At 41.4% G+C, this 19,702-nt stretch overlaps 1 protein-coding gene across 12 annotated transcripts in view; it reads left to right on the top strand.

The window, feature by feature from the left end:
* The window catches only part of ST3GAL4 (ST3 beta-galactoside alpha-2,3-sialyltransferase 4), a 181,937-nt gene that overhangs the window by 119,918 nt on the left and 42,317 nt on the right, over positions 1-19,702 (top strand). For 2 of the 12 annotated variants that reach the window (XM_053367300.1, XM_053367289.1), the window contains exons 1-2: positions 3,849-3,967; positions 5,947-6,101. The exons of 7 other annotated variants lie outside the window; for them this stretch is intronic. Coding sequence is in view for 3 of the 5 variants with exons in the window: in XM_053367289.1 (XP_053223264.1) it covers positions 6,000-6,101 (102 nt within the window). In the remaining 2 variants the exon portion in view is untranslated. Of the gene's footprint in view, positions 1-3,848; positions 3,968-5,946; positions 6,102-18,062; positions 18,223-19,702 lie in introns of those variants that run through there. 3 more of the 12 variants (XM_053367290.1, XM_053367291.1, XM_053367297.1) reach the window with 3 other exon arrangements.

The following is a 19,702-nucleotide window of genomic DNA, read 5'->3' as shown; positions in this document are numbered from 1 at the left end:
ATTGATTCAATGCAGTTTGTCCTGTATCTCTGCTTCTCTCTCCCCATCTCTCTCTCTGCCAAGTGTGTGAAAGCGATCATGTATTAAAGCTCTGGGCAGCAAAGTACAGACAGATTTACAAATTCAAGTGTATGTGTGTGTGTGTGTGACAGATTCCAGAGAGGCCGTCCTGTTAGGCTTCAATAGATTGTGATGGATTGTTTTGAAGTCATTTCAGCACCCCACCCTGCCCTGTATTATGCCAGAACAAAGGTGACAACCCTACATGAGTCAGATTATGGGTTCATCTATCACACTGTTGCCTCCACCAGGGGCAGTGAACTTGTGGCTTTCCGGATATTGCTGTACTACCCATCTCTGACCATTGAACATGCTATATGGGGCTGATGGGAGTGGCAGTCCAACAACTTCTGGAAATACACAGTTTCACCAACCCTGGTCTGCACTGAAGAGCAGCAACTTTCAAGGGTTTCAGACAGGAGTCTTTTCCAGTCCTACCATAGAGATGCAGGGGATACAAATCTGGGACCTTCTATATGCAATGTATTTATTATACTATTGAGCTTTGGCCCTTACGCATAAAAGGTGTTGGAAAATAGTTGCATTAATCCACCCCCAGTGAAGTACAGATAGCACTAAATGCAAAGACTTGTTGATGGAGAAATTAGCAGGGAGTAAGGACAGTGATGCAATTTTACCAGAGGCCCCCTGAATGATTGAAAAAGAGAGAGATGGCCAGCCCTGGATTCTATAAAGGCTGTTGTCCTGGAATGTTGGAGAACTATGGAGGCTTGAAGGGAAAAATGTCTAGGCACTGAAAAAAGTCTATCCTTTGGATATAAGATATTCAAGACCCCATGACTCTACCATGTCACTATTCTTTTTTAATTTCCCTCTTCCGAATTCCCTTATCCTACAAAGTATTTTAACTGGGTCTCTAATTTGTGTTTGATACAGGCATTTCACCGTTTTGCTTTCAGCAGTCAGAATGCACCAATGTGATTGGGCATCTATCTCTGTCCCTCTCTCATCCCATTGATGTTTCTTGCTGTCAGGACACCTACCGTTCCTTCATTTCAGCCTAAAATTTTCCTCTACTCTTATTTCCTCTCCACGGTTCCTGAGTTCACCCTTGTGTACCGCATGGTATTTGTTCTCCAATCACCCCTTCATTGAGAGATTAGGGAACTCAAAAAGATTGTCTCGCTCAAACTGGCTTGCCAGTATCTCTTTGATCAGAGGAATGTAATCAAAGCAAAACATGTAGACTGGTGGACTGGTAAGAAAGGCTCATGCTGATTTTGAGGACAGGCTGTAGTTAAACCATTCAGTGGTTTGGATGAGAGAATATGAAATGAGACAGAGAGCGAAAAGCGAGACTATTGCACCTAAATAGTTATTCATACAGTACCTGTGTTTTCTCTCTCTACACCTACTGTGTCTCAGCCTTGTGCACAGAAAACTTGTGTTGCAGTGGTTTTTGACTGCTGGAGGCTATAACTAATGCTCTGCTCTCCCTTTTATCTATCTTATTTCTAGCAACATATATTCCCCTCTGCTGTTTCTTCAAAACTCTGTTTAAAAATGAAGGCAAGACCCAGCAGTTAACAGTCCTAGATATTGTACAGATTCACAGCAAACACTGACATATACTCTCCCGTTCCCACTTGCAAATGCAGAGATCTTTGATTATCAAAATGTACCCATCAAAGACATGACAAGCTTCTCTTTCACTGTTTCCGTCAGCCAATTTTGTATGCATGTGTTAACCTCTATGCATGTTTTATTGGCCAAGTGAAGTGAGACTTTTGGTTTAATCTGCAGATTTGATATCTTTTTCATATATAAAAATACTTTTATTGAAAATTTATTGCAACATAAAAATACAGCAGAAGTCAAAGTAATCTAAAGAAAATAAATTTTACAAAAACCAAAATAAAGAAAGATCAAGAGATAGAAAGAAAAACAAAGAAGAAAGAGGAGCTTCCAATTCTCTATCCGCCAATTATATATATAAAATAATCATTCAAATTACAGTCATACCTCGGGTTACAGACGCTTCAGGTTGTGCATTTTTCGGTTGCGCACCGTGCCGAACCCGGAAGTACCGGAACGGGTTACTTCTGGGTTTCGGCGCATGCGCAGTAGCGCTAAATCACGCTTTGCACATGCGCAGAAGCGCCGGATCGCTACCCGCATGTGCACAGACGCGGCGCTGCAGGTTGCGAATGTGCCTCCCGCATGGATCACGTTCGCAGTCCAAGCGTTCAAAGCATTCACTAGTAGGATACCATCTAGCTATATCATATAATATATAGGTGCTTATCAGTCTGCCAGACATAATTCTTCTCAGGCACCACAAATTAATATTTTTTCACTCAAGAAGTCCAAAAGTAGTTCTTGATTTTTAATTTTTTTCATAATTTCCATTTACAGTCCAGCTCAATAAATTCTTTCCAAGGATTCCATCAGATCTTAATATTATAATCCTGTCATTTGTTTTGTAACAATATCTACCTTGAAGACTGAGATTTCAGAATGGTGTACCCAGGTGGAACAGAATTCTGCATATTATGCATATGTATACACTGGGATTTCTGTCACGGGGCAGTGCTACTTAAAAAGAAAAAACAACAACAATAAAGCAATTTTATAAAGAATAAATGGCAATAATCTTCCAGTAAAGTGTTAGCCTTGAAGCCCCTGGTATGCTGCTTCTGTTTGTTTTTTTCATTCTCTGATTTCCTCTGTGCTAATCTGTTAGAAACATTTTTAAAGCCACATTATCAGGTTGTTGGTAGTACTCAGGAAGATAACATACCGTAATTGATCCTGCTCTGGACATGGCATCACTCGGATAGTGTGGGTGTTTAGCATCTCAGAACTGTGATACTGCACTAAATGGCTATTTGGTTGCTTTTTAGGCCTTAACAAGACATGACAAAGGGCACATGGTTGTTGGTGGCCCATGCCACTCATTAATATATGTGTATATCTCTATATGCATTTATGAATGATGCGATCATTTACCATTTCTCCACCTGTTCTATGCAATGGACAGTGAATTTGAGCACAGGTAGAGAAATGGTGAAAGCCATTTTGGGTAATGTCTTTTGCTAGACATTACCCGAGAGATGCATAACCTACATGTGACCAGCCGCCGCCATGCATTTCTACAACATACAGTTTGATCCTAATTGTCAAAGATTTTTCCAGATTTCTAAACTCTCATTGCCATGCATAGAACGTGGGTTGCGGTTTGGCTTCTTTTGCTGAGTGCATTTGAAGTCACGTGGTTTCAATGCTAATAGTGAGAAACCTCCTGCCAAGCTGGCTTGCATGATTTACAAATAAAATTGATTTTATTGCATTGCAGTCCATTGAACACGTTATGTTTCTGCACTACTTAAGAGATCATGGCAGCAGTTAGCTTTTGCAAGTATGACTGACAGATCCTCGATCGGCAAAATTCCAAAGTAACCCTAACTAATAATATAGACTTGCCTTGTAGGGTTGCTGTAAACTCAATGCATTTGAATAAGCAGGGGGTCACATAACTGTTAAGGTGTATGAGCATATTTCAAAATTTGAGGAACTCTCATGGCCAATTTCTCTTCCCTTCCAACGTCTTCAAACAACATCCAGGCATCATTTTAATACACACACAGGCAATGCATTTGCCTCTGCCCCAAAGCACAAAATCGCCCTCCCACAAAATTAAAATAAGCCACAATCCCCTCCCAGGATTCCAGCACTCCTTCTCTCCTCAGACCCTTAAGAAGCAACCATGTGACATACTTCTCTTTTTATTTAATTCAGTGCATACATAAATAGATACATACAGGCACCTTGGCTGAGCACAAGCAAAGCACTAGCTTGGTCTGTCCCGGGTGGAGTTCAGATGCATTCTGGGGATAAGAAAGCAAGATGGCTGAGTTGGCTGCAAGCTAGAGCTTGTCTCCTAGAGGTGAAAAAACTAAGCAAAACCACCTCCCTCCAAACTTCCAAAAATTAGAAGAGGCCTTGGGAGGGTGCCAGGGGAGACTTTGGGGGCACTGGGGAGCATGCAGACAGCCACCATGTTGGCAGCTATAGCACTATTATTATCTGCAGCTAAGGTTCTCCTCTAGTTTCTCCCTTTCTTTGGAAGTTAGACTCCTCTGTCAGTGCAAATTGACTTTAGGATGCTGTCCATGAGTATATCAGCTTAGGGCCAGATAAAAGCTGTGTTTACGTAAAAGCAAGCTTTGGGTAGAATTTAACTGCATGCAGTTTTATAATAATGTTGCTAATTCTGATTTCTGTTAGGGGGATTTTAGTTAGACTGATTTATTTTGTGTGTTGTTGGGGTTTTTTTAGAATTTTTTTTTTAAAAAAGTAAGTCTTGAATTTCAATCAGTAGGAAAGGAAGGTATTTTAAGCAGCTGAATGTTCCTGCAAAAAAATGGTTCTCAGGGGGTGATTACCAAGCAGAACCAGTGGCTATTTCTATAGCACTCATGTCTGCAGTTTGCTGTAGAGCCTTGAATGCTAATCATTGCCTTCCTTCCTTTTATTGTTATTTCAAAGACTCACAGCTCACTTTTTCTATTTTAATTTGAATGTTCCAAAGTGGTGTGGAATAACATGCAGTTAAAACATCCAATTAAAAAAAATCAGTATCCCAAAGCAAACTGTAAAAGCAATGGTGGTAGTAAAAGTTATATAAAATACCAGGTAAAACAATGAGTTTTACAGCAGGCAACATCAAATAAAAAAGGTCTTGTCCCAGCATCTGAAACATAACAGGGCAATCCCTGGGTGGGCCTTGCTAGGAGTGAAGTTGCATAATTGGAATGGCACCATTAAACTCCCTCTGAAAGCAGATGGATTCATAAAAGGGACTCTGAAGAAGATCTTGGATCTCTGAAGATTCCTAGGAGAGTGAGCACTCCTTTGGGCTGTGTGGAAAGGAAGAGTGACCTCATCATAACTCACCCTTTACTACTTGATCTCAGAGCGGGGTGCATAATTAATTTAAAGCTATAATTCATTGCATAAAGTAACACACCTAAAGCAAAATAAAAAAATTCCTTCCAGTAGCACCTTACAGACCAGCTAAATTTGTTATTGGTATGAGCTTTTGCGTGCATGCACACTTCTTCAGATACCTAAATTACTAGATTACTAAAGCAGTATGCTGGTTCGTATTGATAGCCCGTAAACTTAACAGCAGTCAAGTACCTGAGCTCATAACCAGTTCTTGACATGCAGCCTGGAACAAATTCGGAGCTGGTGCTAAGTGGGCTCAGAGGTGAGGGTGTTCCATGGTTGGGGTGCCACCATAAAGGAGGCCTTGTCTTGTGTCTCCACATAATGTTTAGCTCCCAAAGAAAGGGCACGGAGGAGAACTTTCCTGGCAGAACTTAATATTCATGCAAGACAATTGTGAGTGTTGGGGCGGGGGGAGGAGACAGAGATTTCTTCAGGTCCCTAGATCCGAAGTATGCTCGAGAACACACACAAATTGCAACACTGCCTTATTGGTACCACTTAAAATATTACCGTGTGTGTTTTCTGCAGAGTATTACACTACCATCTTTCAAGAGGAGTGCAACTTGATGGCAGCCAATTTGCACCCGTCCCCATGGTCAGGCTGGTATTAAGACCCAAGGGTGTGGCATTGTTTCAGAAGTTTATACAGATATGTTCCTTAGAGGTCACCTGGCATCATTTCCCATCCACGCCCTGTACAATTGCCTAAAGAAGCAAGCAGTGCCCTAACAACCCAAGTGGAAGGATTTCTTTGATTTATGCCTTAAGTTATATCACACGGGGCATGTTCAAAGTCCAGCCTGCCATGGTAAAATTAATCATTTTTCTTTCTTTCTTGCAAGATGGGCTTTTTTTTTTAACTAAAAAAATCTGACAAGGGTAACTAAAAATAACCACTGCGCTCCTCCCTAGCTCTGATTCTCAGATCTACCTATTCCCAGCATGCACTTTTCTGGGATACATAAATGAGACTCCCATATTCCTGTGAATTAAGAAGCATTCGGAAGTTAACTTCAAGAAGGGTGATGGATTTTCAACAGTGCTTCCGTGCAAGAACTTGCTCCCAGGTAATGACAGGGATGGTTTGCTTTTTTTAATGGAGAGGTCAAAACTGAAGGAGTCTTGAGATTTGAGGTTTTTTAAAAAAATATACAAATATATATATATATATATATATATATATATATATATATATATATATAAATAAATTTTTACAGGTGCCTGGTGACACACCAAAACCTATGCATTCTATCACTCCTGCATTTGAATACACACTGTACATTGAAACCCCGCCCCCTTGATCCTGGAAACTGTAGTTTGTTAAGGTTGCTGGGAACTGTAGCTCTGTGGTGGGTGTATTACAGCTCCTATGATTCTCTGTGCTTTAAATGTATGGTGTGTACACATACTTTAGCACTTGTGCTGCTAAAGACAATGGTGATCCTTTCACATTTGTGGTGTTTCTTTTTAAATGGACTTTTTAAGCAAACGGGAGATTTATTATAATGACACCGAGGGTCTTCTGAGTAAGCATGCATAGGATTTCACAGTTTAACCCCCCCCCCGATTTCCTTCTCTGTCTTTTGTTAGCCATCTTTTCTTGAAACTCCCAAATCAGATTTATAAGAAGATAGTATCATACAGGTTGCACATTGTCTTGGTATTTATTATTCCAAACGATAAGGAACACAGTCCATTTTCCTGTAAACATTTTACCCCTTATTTATGCGTATTCTCTGAATAGTAAATTAATTTTATCATTGTTACAGTGGATCATATTTTCTCAATCCAGTCGATTAAGGATGGTGCATAACTGTTTACGCAATTCTTTGCCATACTTATTTTTACAGCTGTTAATGAATTGATTACTACCTTCAAATAATTGTTATCCACCTTGAGTCTTTGGGGTACAGTTGGACAGAAATGCATATCAATCAGAAGGTGTGAACAGATCTGTATGGGTTTCTGTCTTTCCATGTCGATATATGCATTCAGCAAACAGTATTTCTGAAGGAATGCCTATTATTTTATCCAATCTCTAAGATCTGCTTCTGTTACTATCCTGTGGTTGGAATGACATCTGGCAGTGCCTTCAGGACACATCTGTTTCCATCATGGAGCTGAGATTGTGGAGCATTTTTTCCAGAGAGAGAATCTATCAGACTCTTGTCACTGCTTAGTTTTTTAAAAGTACGGGTGGTATTTTCTTTCTTTCTTTCTTTCTTTCTTTCTTTCTTTCTTTCTTTCTTGTTCTCATCCCTGTGTTTTTAATAGCAACTTGATTTTTTAAAATTACTTATTGATACCCACTGTGCATTTATTATTATTACTCACAATATTTCGTATGCTGTAGTTGGGATTTTGTTTTAACACAAATAGCGTTGGGAAGTGCTGTACTCACAAAGTACATTGGCGTTGATTGTGGCTTGCTGTGGTTTCACTTCACTGAACTCTGGGATTGGTGTATATCAGCTTGGAAGATCAGATCCTGTTTTTAAAAAGTCCAAAGTTACTTTGAGTGAGGCTTCAGCTTCTGTATCTCTTGCCGCACTGGTCTCTTCACCCAGTTTCTCCTTCCACCTGTTGTGAGACAAAAGGCTAAAGTCTGGCAGGAGGGGAGACTGAATAAAAGCACCTTTGTGATGGGCATTGCAGCAACTATCAATGCTCTGTCTTTGCGCTATGCTGCACAAGGCTGTGATCTTTATTGTGCATTTGTTCTTTAGGTTTGCTTGGCGATGTTTCAGGTCATAGCCTTTCTGTATAGCTCTCAGAGTGAGCAGGTAAAATTGTGGGATCTACCACAATTTAGTCTACAGCTCTTGTGCTGGTATTCTTCTCTGAAAAGAAAATTCTGTCTGAAGGTGATCAGCAAAACCAGGTAAAGGCTATGCTCAGCTTCTCTCCTGAGTATGCTAGTTCACAACATGCATGAATCTGTTTTATTTTACTGTGTTGGGGACCATTAAATAAATGCAGTTCTCCATCTGTTTTGTACAGAAGCGCATCCCAGAATTGTTATAGCACCTCACTCCTCATTTGCCATGAAGTGTTAACTGCCCATTACCGTAATTCTCAGCTTACTCTCCCACCTAAGTTTTGCTTCTTTTCTCTTCCCATCAGTTATTTGAATTCAGTTCTTTGACATAAATCTGCAGGCACCTGTAAAACTTCTTCACAAACTCAGAATTGGGGAAGGCTATATTCCTCCTTCAAGGTTAGTGGCAATCCCTTTGTCTTTGGCCTTGAATCAAAACTGCCTTGGCATGTGGGAAACAAAACTTTGTTAATCCTGAGTGGAGGAAAGAATCACAAATGAAAACTGTTTACTCTGAATCAATTTGCTCAGTTAAATACAGCTTAATTGTTTTCCTCATGGTGACTTTGTGCTGAGTTTCCCTGTGAATTCTGCCAGATAGGTTCTGGTTTTATCCAAACCAAATGGCACAATGTTTACATAAATTCAATTTCTCTGTCTTTTTCTCCCTGCCTCCCCAAAGCCATGTCTATTTTATTTGGGTCCTGCAGCTTAAGCAACCACAAGATTTTCTAGCCCCACCATTATTTATGGCTATTTGAAAATAAATTAATTACTCTCTGTTATTTACATAGGTTTTTTTTAATACAGCCTGAATTCTAGCCAGTCTTAGTCTTACAGTGTTGTAAAGAAAGCCACTATTATAGCTGTTGGACAGTGGTGACTGAGTAATCATGACTCGTCTGAGGCCATATAATGTCTTGCAAACGGATTTTATTATGGTCAAGTGCCATGTACATTTTGTTAAATATTTTTTGTTAAATAACCAAGAAGAACCTTGCATATGGAAAAGAATATGAAACCTATATGTCAAACTGCAGTGAACTTGCATGCATGGTTTTTCTCCATTGAAGGTGTATTAAGTAGATAGCAGTTTCCTGGTTCAGAGAAAACCTGCAATCCTGGTTTATTTTCCATTAACGTCGCTTTCCCATTGATATTAATTTTTTACCCATAAGCATTGTTTGGAGCCCAAGTAAGTGGGTCTTTCAGTGGTGTCTTAAATATATTTTACCTTTTTTCTGTTTTGCTGGATCATACTTAAATATTTTAACTTGTTTGCGGTCTTCTTGCATAGGCTGAAAACTCTACCTGTAGCATCATGCAAGCTATTAAAAAGTCAGGCCAAGGAAGTCTTATATTGCTTCTAGGAGACACCTGGGTTTGAGTTTTGATGAATATACAAATGAAGGGACATAATCTGGCTGGGAAGCAGCCACCTAGAACCTCTCTCAACTTGCCCTTACTGGAGGGGGCAGATGGATTTACCGTACTGTTATCTACAGTCCCATGTAGTTCCGTAAGCTATTGTGTATTTACAGGCTATGGGACAGACTACACATGTTGTTATTCATGCTCCCCCCTTTCTTTTTTTAATCTCATACCACCACATGATTACTGGACTGGGAGTCCCATTTTAAGCTTAATACGGCTTAAGTTTTTTCTTACAGGTCTAAAGAAAAACAGTTTGCCTCTAATATTATGAGCTGTGAAGTTCCCTTGTTCAAAACTCTACTCCCCCATTGTCGTCATTTTAATAGGCAAATAAGCCACTAACTTCAAGCCACAGCCTTCCTCTTAAAAATAGGGTATAATCATGTTGACTTGACTTACTAGAATTATTGAGGTAGTGTATGCAAAGTGCTCTTAAGAACGTTAATGTTTGGATCAGCCGTTTGCCACCTGGTGCCCTCCAGATGTTTTGGACTACAATTCCTATCATACCTGGCAATTGCCTGGCTGGGATTAATGGGATCTGGAGTCCAGCAACATCTGGATGGCACCAGGTTGGGAAAGACTGGCTTAGATGCTTATTATTATTATTATTATTATTATTATTATTATTATTATTAGGGATGGCTGAATGTGTAATACTGAGTGCCTCTGGCTTTGAATTTCCAGAAAAGTTGGCTGCATTATATCTTACTCACCTTTCCTCCTGCCCAAGGTCCACCCCGGAGAGGTAAATCTTCTTGATTAAAGGTGACAGCTGGCATTCATCTTTTCGGAAGGGGAGGGTGTGGTAGACAAAGTGATTGAGTTCAGGTGTTGAGGGTGGAGTAGTGTTTAGATTGAGACTAGAGCCTGAAAGTTTCAATTTGCAAAGAAACCCTGACATATGTCACTGCTGAGGAAGCTAGGCAGGTTTCCCTGTTTCGTTGGTGTATACAGAAAAAGGATGCTGGTAGATTGGTTTTCATTCATTTTTAAAATAAATAGCAAGCAACACAGATAATCCATCTCATTTGCTTTCATTATGTAAATGAAGGGGGTTCAAATGAATAAATGCTGATTTTTTAAAAAAATTGTTTTGTCTTCTGTTTGATTTATTTTTCAATCATTTCTATTTAGGAGGGGGGGTTAGCAATGCCTCTGGAGACCACAGAAAGACTGCAGGGGTGTATGCAAAGAGGAAGCAGAAAGATATCAACCAATATCAAATGGGCTCTTTAAAATGAGTATCATTTGTTCGATCTATATTTGGCAGGTGGCGAGATGCCTGGTTTGTGAGGCTGGAGTTCTCGTAGAATGCCTGAAACGTCATGCTATTTAGATGCAAGGCATGGAAGTTGCAGGTAGCAGAAGATTAGTGGGGAGCTCCTGTTGAAATAAATGGGGAAAAGCAATGAATGCAATTCCTGTTCATGGAAAACAAAATGAACAAGACTTTCCCAGTGAACATGCCCCCACTCTTAGGTTTGTATAAATGTAAAACCTGTCTCAGCTGCAGCAGTTTGTGCACGTTTACATCTAGACAGAGGTGCCAAGGTGGTGCCACACATGATGTGGCGTGGCTGTTAAGAAGTGAGGGAAGTGAACTGTTCTATCTATAGCGCCCGCTCCCCAAAGTCAGCTGAGTCCGAGTCTCTTCTTTGCCTAATAACAGCAATGTAAAAAACCCAGCACTGCATAATTTAAGCTGCTGTGTTATCATTACAGTGGTACCTTGGTTTACATACTCTTCAGGTTACATACGCTTCAGGTTACACACTCCACCAAGCCAGAAATAGTGCTTCAGGTTAAGAACTTTGCTTCAGGATAAGAATAGAAATCGGGCTCCATCGGCGTGGCGGCAGCAGGAGGCCCCATTAGCTAAAGTGGTGCTTCAGGTTAAGAACAGTTTCAGGTTAAGTACGGACCTCCGGAATGAATTAAGTACTTAACCCGAGGTACCACTGTACTGTTATTTGCTATTCTTTTATCCATGTTCTTCTCTAAGGAATTTGGTGGTGTGTTGGCCTCATAAATCTGCAATGAAGGTCAGGTGGAGAGATAGTTACACTTTTCACCAAGTGTGGGCAAAGGCTTGTTTACAATATGTGTGGCCTTGGGAGAGTGACCATCCACTTCTTTTATATCTGGGTTGACTCGTGCTTCAGTGGCAAAGAGGTCATCTGATATTTCATCACAGGTACAATAAAGCTTGCCATGGCAAGCGACCTTACAGTGGGTTGGCTGGTGGTTTGCTGGAGCTTATGCTTGTAACAGGGCTCTCTGGCATACTCCGCACCCCAGGTACAAATTAATAAACCACTCAAAAGATGCATGAATCAACCCTGATTTTGCTAACCTGTACAGTGGCAGTTAAACCTGGTGGTAGTTATTCTGTTTCAGGATTCTATTTGCAGGGGACCCTTGTTAACACATATCAGGGTCATAGCAATTGCACTGTATTTCAGTTTGTTTGTCCTTTCATCACATATTGACTTATGTTGCTTTCTACTATTCTGCTTGGTACAGAATATTATCATGCTCCCAGATGAACCAGTTTTCTTCCATTTTCATGGTATGCGGCAGGTGTGTGTGTGGGGGGGGGCTTTCAATAGTTGTAGCACAGGTTTCTGCATACCATAGCTGTCCACGCTTTCCTTTTTCTAAGGGAAATTCCCTTATTCCGAATAGGATTCCTCGCAAGAAAAGGGAAAAGTTAACAGCTATGCTGCATACTGATAGTGTGGTAGAAGTGCATAACTAAATATATCTGAGAGGTTTTTGAAAATTAAGAACAGAGGTGGCAGAACAGTACTGGCTACGAGAATGCCGTTGGGCAAACTACGTTGATGAACCCCGAAAGCAGCCGTTTTGGCAGAGGATAACCCACATAGGATTCACTCCTGATTTAGCAGCAGTCAAGGGAGTGGAAGGTGAGGCAGTGCTGCTTAAGCATAAGCCATCAAAGTTGGCAGGCCTTTGTGCTTAAGGAATAATTGAAATGGAAGGGCTTGATGGGACCTGGGCAAAGCTTTGTCAGGTGGTTGATGGATGGGGCTTCTGGGGATGATCTTACCCAGTGTATGGATTTGTTATATTTTTGAGGCTTAGGGTAATTCAGACATGCATGAATTAGTACCTTTGGACATAGATTAATTTTTGTTTGTTTATTTAGTGCTTTGTATTTTTAAATTTTAACAAGCGAGTGATGCAGTGGAAAAAGGAAGTGTGGTTGCTAGCATATTTACCTGCGTCCACAGCTGCTGCTCATTAAACTGATCAACATCTTTCTGTTTGTTAATATCCAGTTGGCGTGCGCAGGCTATTACTGTATGCAGAACTTGTACATTCTTTATAAATGATGCACATTTGTAGTGTCTGTGCATGAACAATTAGTTTGCTTTTCAGGTCTTTGATCCATGTTGACTGTTCCTGTGTTTCCAAAACCCTATTGGCTACCATCCTCTAAATCTTGAGCTGCTAAACTCTTTAAAAAAATGTCAGTCCTCCTCCTGATGTTGCTCTGCATGTTTCTCACTTAGCCTGTGGGAATGGAAACTTACCATTTTGCCCTATGATGTACTTTGCTTACCTAGCTGAGTTCAGCTCAGGTTGCCTTATTCCCCTCCCCATGCCTGCTTTCCCAAGAGATATTTCACCATTCCTCTTCTCCTCTTCTGCTCAACCCCTCCCCAGGCTGCATTTCTTTTTCAACTACCATATATTTGATAATGTTTTAAAAATGTTTTAGCGGTTGCCAACCCTCTCCACTGTTTCCCATGAAGCCTGTGTGTAAATATCCCCCCAAACCCCCCCAATACCCTACTGTTTCCTCTTCCTGCTCAGTACTTGGTTTGTACTGGCTTGTCCTCTCCTAACAGAGTTGGAAGGGACCCAAGGGTCATCTAGTCCAACCCCCTGCAATGCTGGAATCTCAGCTAAAGCATCCATGACATATGGCCATCCAACATTGAACTTGCCCTCTTAAGCATGCCCACTTGCCATTGGATGCCAGGATTAGACACACGTCCCCTTTCATTCCGAATAGAGGGTAGTTACAAGAGTGATTGATGGTGGCTGATGTAGATGTCTTTTTTTCTCCATAGATGGAGAGGCATGCCTGCACAATTTTATGTTACAGCGCCTTTTTATGTTGTTTCGGATGTGGCAGCCATTTTGCGTTATGCCACGTCCTCCATAGCCCATGTGGTCAGCTTTCTGGAAAGCACTGTATGGGTAAACTTGTGAGTGAGGTCAAGGAGCAACCCTGGATAAAGGGGAGCTTTCCTCTGAGAAAATACAGTAGTACCTCGGGTTAAGAACTTAATTTGTTCTGGAGGTCTGTCCTTAACCTGAAACTGTTCTTAACCTGAAGCACTACTTTAGCTAATGGGGCCTCCCGCTGCCGCTGCACTGCCAGAGCACGATTTCTGTTCTCATCCTGAAGCAAAGTTCTTAACCCGAGGTAATATTTCTGGGTTAGCGGAGTCTGTAACCTGAAGCGTATGTAACCTGAAGCATATGTAACCCGAGGTACCACTGTAACCTGGTCCAGGGAGGAGGTCCAGCCTGAGTTGTCTGGCTTAATCCAGGGACGTGGAACCTGTGGCTTTTCAGATGTTGGCAATGCAGGCTGATGGAGATGGAGTCCTGAAGCAACTGAAGGACCACAGATTCCCCAACATTGGCTTAAGCCTTCAGCGAGGCTAGGAGGGAGATGTGAAGTGACTTCCAGTGAAGTGACTGAGCTTTCATTCAAGGACCTTTCCTATGTGTACATCCATTTGCTTGTTTATCAAGATCAATATTAGAGGCTGGAATCCATGTGCCCTTGCCTTCTGAAACGGTTGGTGTTATCAGAGAGAGGACCTTTTTGGTTGTTTTGCCCAATATCTTGGCACCAGATTTGCTGTTTTAGGAACCAAGTTTAAATTATGTATTTTTTAAATGGTTTCATGATTGGCTTCCAGCTCCACTTGAAGCAATAGCTCCTATTAATAATAATGGTTTTAATTTCATTCAGTGTGAGGTTTTGCCTTTTTTTAAAGGTGGACTTGTCTCAGCCAAAGATAACAGTATGAGTAGAAGAAAAGTTGTTTTCTGGATCCATGGCTTAAATCCTCAGTGGTGAAGAGCTGTTTTGTATATAAATGTTATCATTTGAAATAATACGCTTCGGTTCATTGAAATATGTCAAAGGAGGCACATACTTCCTCTAAGCTATACACCCACTTTGGCAAAACCAGAAGCAGAATTGAAACTGAGGTTTTTGGCTCACGTGGGTGACCCAAGTAAGCCAAAATGAAACTCTTAAGCAGGAAGAGACCCAACCACAACAAAACTAATGAGGTCTGATCTTGCCTCTCCCTGTCTCAGCTTCCTTGCTTGATAGAATCATGTGTACCTAAACTGCTTGAGTATCAAATCCATAGCCTCTAGTTCTGCCTGTAGTACACTTTCATATTGCTGTAGACTGGATCCAACACAACAGTCAGCCATATGGTGTCTCCCAACCCCTTTGAAAAATTAAGCTATTCATTGTTTTTGAAGTCTTTGTTAAGACATGAATGCCTTAAATAGCAGATAATGGGCATCCAGCTTCTATTGTGTTTTGCTTAGGGCAATATGGCAGTACAGCAAAATGTGGTCTTTTATTTACCGCCAGGCATACGATTGGATCTTGCATGCCTTCTGAACCATGTTATATTTTGTATTTAGATTTTTGTATTTTTAAGCAGATACAGTTCCAAAGTACTTGCCTTCCAAACCCCTGTCACAGGACAAAAAACCCTGCCATTCTTTACTTGCCGTTTCTTTATCTATTTACTTTTGTTGCCATCTAATTGCACATCCCATGCTTTATATGCTTCCATACTAGGACTTGTAACTTAAATAGAAGAAGGGAGAAGTTGCAGTTGAAGACTGCAGCAGCAGCCATTGGGAAGATCAGTCTTTGGATATGTACGTGATAGAATCCCATGTATTGTGGTGGCGACAAGAGGAACAGAACCTCTTAGGTTGCTGAAAAAAATATTTTTTTACAGGATTATTGCAATTTCAAGCAAACACTTTTATTCAAGGCAAAAATAATAGTTCCTAAGGTTTAGGTGCATTCCAATTCCTGATAACTCCCAAGTTCCCAGGATCTTCTTTTTTTGCTAGTTTGACGGTGTTCCCCTTTTTCTTTTTCCACTCCCACTTGATAGTATATATTTTTGAAATCACAAATACAGTGGTACCTCGGGTTAAGTACTTAATTTGTTCCGGAGGTCTGTTCCTAACCTGAAACTGTTCTTAACCTGAAGCACCACTTTAGCTAATGGGGCCTCCTGCTGCCGCTGTGCCGCTGGAGCACGATTTCTGTTCTCATCCTGAAGCAAAGTTCTTAACCTGAAACACTATTTCTGGGTTAGCGGAGTCTGTAACCTAAAGCGTATGTAACCTGAGGTACCACTGTACAACATTTCTCTAGTTTTTACAGGCTTGATAGTGGAAGAAGGTGTTAGATTCTGTAATTGAAATGGGCTGAGGAATCTGGAGGTCTTGCCATAATCGTATCCTCCCAAACTTGAATTGGATTATAATTCTCTTAGCCATGTGATCAGCATGACATCTGGGTTCTGCTTCTATCTGTGTGGGAAGGTTTTGAGCATCTTCCAGACTCCCATTAACTTCAGTTGTCTATTAGCTCCAATAGCCAATCTGTCCTTAATTAGTCCTGGTTCCAAGAATTGCGCTTCTAACGTAAAGCAGACAAGAGATGGTGATGTGGAATATTCTGAACTTGCAGGATATCAGAATTTCAGCAGATGCTGAGGAAATCAGCTGTCAGGCCAGTTTTGCTGTGATGGAAGACCAAGGTTAGACTGAGCCCTGGTATGTTTCCTTGAGCTTCAGTTATTATGAGGGGAAATAGAAAAACAGAAGGGGAATTACGGAACATTGTGGAAGGAGGTAGGGAACGGGAGCCAAGGAGTAGAGCAATCTAGCCTAGGAGAGATCCCTTGAAGACAGAACACGGAGGACTTAGAGGAAAAACGTCTATAGATTTGGTCTCCATTAGCTTGCACAGGGAGCAAGCAAACTCTGTACTGGTGGAATCAGAGAGGGGTCCCAGTTTCCCCATTGGAGCCTTCTGTCTGTTGGCCCATGCTGGCTTTGCACAGTATTCAGCCATACTAGCTGACTAATTTTATCCAGTCCATGCTGCTGCTTGGATTGATTTCACCGCACCGCTGAGGATGTTTTGGTGGATTAAGAGGAAGCACAAACGGTTGCTGCCCAGGGCATATGGAGAAGGAAGTGGGGTCTCGTGGTCAATAATACAACCACTGCACTCTCGCTCTTGCTGTGCCACATGGATTTAGTGATGGAATTTGACCTTTCATCCTCAGGTTCCTTAATTTGTGTGCACACAGAACTATAAACTTGTGGAGGCTTGCAAGCTTGCAAGTTTGGAATCCCAAAAGACAAACCTTGTTCTTACTTTAAACCCTTTGCATTGCCCTGCCTCCAGCCAGTGTGTTTCTTCTTCCATGATTTTATAGTAAATGCCTGCTGCAGCTGTTGTGGTTGCCTTGCCCTGGTATCAAAGAGAGCTGCGAGCAAGTCAGCATAGGAGGGGAACAGCTTGCCTTTTGGCTAACTGTGCAGATCTGAGCTGAGAACTGACTTCCGTCTTTAGCATATATTTGCTATCTGTATTTCCTTTTCATGCAGAACGTCCCAGGTTCAATCCCCAGTATCTCCAGGTAGTGCTGCGAATATTCCCTGTCTGAAACTCTGGAAAGCCGCTGCCAGCCAGTGCACACAATACTGACCTAGATGGACTGATGGCATGACTTTCCCTAGAAACTTAATTTTATGACTTAAAAACTTTAGAACCTTCTATTCAGTTTCCTTTATGTCTTTTTTTGGGGGGGGTATATTATGTCTTTATTCTGTTCTTTTCCATTTTCACTCTGGAATAAGGTGAGTTAGATGCATTATCTTTCAAGTCCATTGTGTCATCATATGGCATGTTAAGATTGCATTCCCCAAATCAAAAGCAGTTCCCTTCACTTTCCCAATACTACCTTGGAGGGGGTAAATGACTCAAGGCTAGCATTTGTACTTGACTTCCAAGTAGTTCTTAATAGATTTGGTGTGAACAGCAGTTTTGGTGCGAACAGCAAAAGTTGCTTCTGTTCACCCCCCTCCCAGCCAAAGTTGCAACATAAAGAGGGGCAGAAACTGTGGTGGGAAAATCCTGACTGCAAGCCACATCCACCCTAAGCACCTTTTAGACTGATTGTACATCAAAGGGGAGCTTCTGAGGTCAGAGTGTAGTTTTTAAAGGTTGATTGATTCACCCTTAAGAGCTTGGAAAAACTAATTCTTAAGTAAATAATGCAACACTCTTGAACTGTGATGTAATTCAGAAACACTATAGTTATTGCCATATATAAATAAAGCAAAAACAGGAAAATACCATGTCTTATCAGCCTTCTCCAATCTGATGCCTTCCAGATGTGTTGAACTACAGCAACCCATCAGTTGTAGCCAGTGTGGTTAATGGTCAGCTGTGATGGGAGATGTTCAGAACATCTGGAGGTCACCAGGTGGGGAAGAGACTGTCTTTGGTTATAATCCTAGCCCCACTTACTTCTGAGTAGATATGGGTCGGATAGTGCTGTTAGTTTTTCACCCTCTGGCTAATCTCTTTTGATGTCATAGAGGAGCTTTGGGGGAAGAGATGTCATATATTTAGCAACTTCACTGTTACAGAAGAGCTGGGCAGCTTGTGGCTTAGGAGACCTTGAAGCTGATGCCTTTGAGCCACTGGTTAGGTTCAACCACTCCCTTCATTACTTAGATGCCATGGGCAGTTTTGGAGCCTTTTGATCAAAGACCCAGGTGGTACTTGCCGTTTATGTGTTACGCACTTTTGAAAAGTTTAGGTAAGTCTTAAATCTAATACGACTTAAATCTAATATGTAGAATCTCATATTTAACTCCACGAGATTCTTTTACATCTTTACAAATACTAGAAAATCTTAGGTGGCATTTAACATTATAAGATTTATAAAACAGGGTTTTAATTCATCTTTGGAAGGAATATTGCAGTTCACTTTGTTTCTGGAATTTCGGTTGCATTCTGAGAAGGGAGGGCGCCAGCTTATTGAAGTAAATGGGGAAGGATTTTCTTCCTGGGCAACTAGATTCGGAACCCAGCCCACGCGCTCACACTTTCATTCTCAGTCATTCTTTACCAGGTTCTGCAAACCAGGCCAAATTAAGTTAATATCTTGGGTGGTGTCAGCTGATTATAGTCCAGAACGTTTGGAGGGCACCATGTGGGTAAAGGCTGCTCTGCACTCAGTGGTAGCTGCTTTCCAAGACTTCAGGCAGGTGTCTTCTTCGGTCCAAGGTGCAGATGTGGGGAATTGAAACTGAGACCTTCCTCACGCGCAGCATGTACTTTGCCATACTTCCCCTCTGTTATAGCCAGTTTCTCCAGACCTGGCTACAAATACTTGTAGATCAGGAATGCATCTCACCATACATGACTGCCAGGTTCTTATCTTGTGTGCTTTGCTACTATCTTAATGCCTTTTAAAATACATGCAGCCTCCCCGGCTTTCCTTCCTCAGTCAGTAGAATATGAGACTCTTTAATCTGAAGGTTGTGGGTTCGAGCCCCACGTTGGGCAAAAAGATTCATGCATTGCAGAGGTTGGGACTAGATGACCCTCATGGCCCAGTACAAGTCTATATGATTCCTCAGTTTCTCCGGCTGCTTTTCCCCGACGTGTCTCTAGGCTTTCTCAAAAGTCCTGCTACTGCAGCCAGTTCTAATCCTGAGTCATCTGCTGGGGCTGATACCTCCTGTCTGCTCTAGTACTTGGTGGTTGGTGTGTAGAAAAGAGTTGACGCAATTTGTTCCAGAAAATGATTGATCTGAACTAGGCATGGGGATGCCTTCCATTAAAGCAACCCCACAATGGTTTACTTAGCAACACTAACAATCTGTTTCTGTTTATCCGCAGCCACTGTTCTATGTGCTCTTAGTGGTTAGCTGCACTGCTTTGTTCAGGATGGGTGTATACATTTCTCCTTTTGATTCCCGTCGCATCCACCCATAATGCCCCATATCCTATGATACAGATTTGTGCCCTCAACTATTTCAGATTTACCTTCCCTATCAGAATGCTTAAATTCATTGAAATAGTTCCCAGGCAACACCTTTGTAAACCTTGTAAAGCATGCACCTGAATGTGAAGACTCATTCAAAGTCCGGGTCCTTTGCCCAACAGTTTCCATGGTGTTTCTGCCACACTCCACTACTGTCGTTCTTGGTCCATTTAACGCCGTCTACCAGATTGTAGCATCTCTACAAGGTTTCAAGCAGAAATCGTTCTCAGTCTATGCTACTATTCAT

Source organism: Podarcis raffonei, chromosome 15 (assembly GCF_027172205.1).
Source record: "Podarcis raffonei isolate rPodRaf1 chromosome 15, rPodRaf1.pri, whole genome shotgun sequence".
NCBI classification, from domain to species: domain Eukaryota; kingdom Metazoa; phylum Chordata; class Lepidosauria; order Squamata; family Lacertidae; genus Podarcis; species Podarcis raffonei.
Note: the sequence above shows the minus strand (reverse complement) of the source record. Positions and strands in the feature narration are given on the sequence as shown.